Consider the following 2,633-nt stretch of genomic DNA (forward strand, 5'->3'; position numbering starts at 1 on the left):
GGCTCCGACGGCGCCACGCTTGGAGGCATCGGTGTGCTCGCACAATCCCGAGCCACGACCAAGCACCCTCAGCTTGACGCACCGATCATGCCTCACGAGTGCAGGAGGGAGCCCACCTGCTGAAACGGTTTGGTGCGGCGGTCGACTGGACGCTCTTTCTCGAGCTGAACGTCAAGGCCGGGGTTCTACCGGCGCTGACGACACTGGCGTTGGACAAGTCCACGCCAAGATGGCGCGCACCTTCTCGAAATTGGTGTCTACGCTGGCATCTACAAGGTCGATTTGGTGCTTCATTTTCAGCTCATTTGGTCCTTTCCGCAATTCGTCCAGCCGTTCCCGTCCATTAGCTTGAACCAGAGCCTTCTTAGCTACTGCTACAACCCTCCGTACTTGGTGACGATGGTGATTGCCGTTGATGTCTCGGGTGCACAGGTTCTGACTGCGAGCTCCACTTACCGAACTGCGCTCTTGAGGAGCCTCGGCCCGGCACTCGGTCTCCCCGATCTCTCCGCCTTTGTGCTTGCCGTTCAAAGCATCAATGCCACCGCAGGCACAGTATCAATTGTTGCGATGCTACCGTCCAGTGTCTCGAGTGTCTACCCGACCTCTCTCAGCTTCAACAACGCCATCACTGCACGAGAGATGACAACGGCATTCGCCAAGTCCGTCTATGATGCGGCTTCTGTCACGGCGGGTGCCGTGTGCACACCGGGGTATTACGGTCCGACGTGCTCGACGCCTTGTACGACATCTGCTTGCCGCGTGGTCTCGTCTTGCGTCAGTGTCGGTGGCACCGCACTCGCATGCTCGAGCTGCAATGCGGGGTACTGGGGCTCCCCATTATGCACCAAAACGTGTACCGTGCCTTCAACCGCGCGCTGTGCACTTGCGATCTGCGATCAAACGACGGGGTTCTTTCTCAGCTGCAGCGGAGCGTGCTACGCAGGTTACTGGGGGCCAAGTTGCCAAACTCCGTGTCCCGTGCCCTGGCAATGCGCCACGGGAACCGCTGTCACGTGTGATCCCGTCACGAGCAGCGTCGTCACGTGCAAGGCCTGCGCGGCAGGTTACTGGGGCAAGACCTGCCGGCAAGTGTGCCTCCCATCGCTGACGTGTGCGTCGGGCGCGTACCTCACCTGTGACGCGACAACGGGAGCCTTGGCATCGTGTTCGAGCTGCGTCGCAGGCTACTGGGGCACCGTGTGCCAGACACCTTGTACTCGGCCAGCGACGTGCGCGGCAGCGACGTGCAGCTCCAGCGGAGCTCTGACGGCCTGCACCAGCTGTGTTGCGGGCTACTGGGGCTCGATTTGCCAAAACGCGTGCACACCCACTGCCACATGTACGTCTGGCACGGCGCTAACCTGCGATGGAAGTGGCAACCTCGTCTCGTGTCAAAGCTGCAAGGCAGGGTCCTGGGGGGCGACGTGCCAAAGAGCGTGTCAGCCGGCCTATACGTGTGACTGGAGCGTCCCGGCAACGTGCGATGCTACCAGCGGCGCCTTGGTATCCTGCATTAGCTGCGATCCAGGCTACTGGGGCACAACCTGTCAAAAAACATGCGCTCGAACCTTTCCCTGTGCGCCCGACGCGACTGTGATCTGCGACGCTACCAGTGGCAGTCCGGTCGCGTGCCCCAGCTGTGTATCGGGGTACTGGGGCACGACTTGTCAAAGAACATGTTCACCTGCATCGACATGCGCATCTGACGCCTCGCTCGTGTGCGACGCCACCAGTGGCACCCTCCTCTCTTGTGGCAGCTGTCGCGCTGGGTTTTGGGGCACGATTTGTCAATATCCTTGCCCGCTAGCCGTAACGTGTGGCCTCAATGCGACAACGACATGCAACGCCAACATTGCTTTTTGACGTCGTGCAGTTCGTGCATCTCTGGCGTATGGGGCTCAACATGCTCGATTCCGTGCTCGACGCCTCTTTCGTGTTTGCCGGGCACGGCGGTATCCTGTGATGCAGCTACCGGGCAAGCCATGACATGCCAAGCGTGTACGAATGCATTTTGGGGAAGTGCGTGCCAGAATCAGTGCTCTCAGCCTCGGAACTGCGCGTCATCTTCATGCGATAGGAGCGGCAACGTCATCGCTTGCCCGGCGTGTCTCGATGGGTTTTGGGGCGACTTGTGTCAGCACGCTTGCGTCGGCTACCCGACGTGTGCTTCTGACGCTCTCGTTTCGTGCGACGCGGTCACCGGCGGCATGCCAGTATGTCATGAGTGCATGGCTGGCTACTGGGGCAGCACGTGCCAATCGATTTGTATGGCGTCCTCCGAGTGTGCGCCTGGTGCCACGCTCACGTGCAATTGGGGCACCGGTGCGCTCGCGACGTGCCAAGGCTGCGTCACCAACTACTGGGGTGACGCGTGCACGAAAATATGCCCGACGCCGACCACATGTGCCTCGACTGCCACAGTAGCATGCAACCAAGCCACGAGCCGTGCCCTCTCGTGCAGTAGTTGTCTCGCCGGGTTTTGGGGTACCGCCTGCCAAAACGAGTGCTCGATGCCATCCTCTTGCTATACGGCAACGTGCACTGCCGACGATGGAACCATCGAGACGTGTCCGCGCTGCCTCGTAGGTTTCTGGGGTGTCCGCTGTGAGAACCGGTGCACACCGAGCAGC

General features: G+C 60.7%; 1 protein-coding gene across 1 annotated transcript; it reads left to right on the top strand.

Moving 5' to 3' along the window:
- Nucleotides 1-300: 300 nt before the first annotated feature.
- Nucleotides 301-2,467, top strand: SDRG_17373 (hypothetical protein; the record flags this gene model as incomplete). The annotated part of the gene is made up of 3 exons (XM_008623615.1): nucleotides 301-1,127; nucleotides 2,081-2,374; nucleotides 2,428-2,467. Coding segments are annotated over 3 exons (1,161 nt in total), but the record flags the coding sequence as incomplete, so codon positions are not given.
- Between the last annotated feature and the right edge of the window lie 166 nt (nucleotides 2,468-2,633).

Source organism: Saprolegnia diclina (assembly GCF_000281045.1).
Source record: "Saprolegnia diclina VS20 unplaced genomic scaffold supercont1.306, whole genome shotgun sequence".
Taxonomy (NCBI): domain Eukaryota; phylum Oomycota; class Saprolegniomycetes; order Saprolegniales; family Saprolegniaceae; genus Saprolegnia; species Saprolegnia diclina.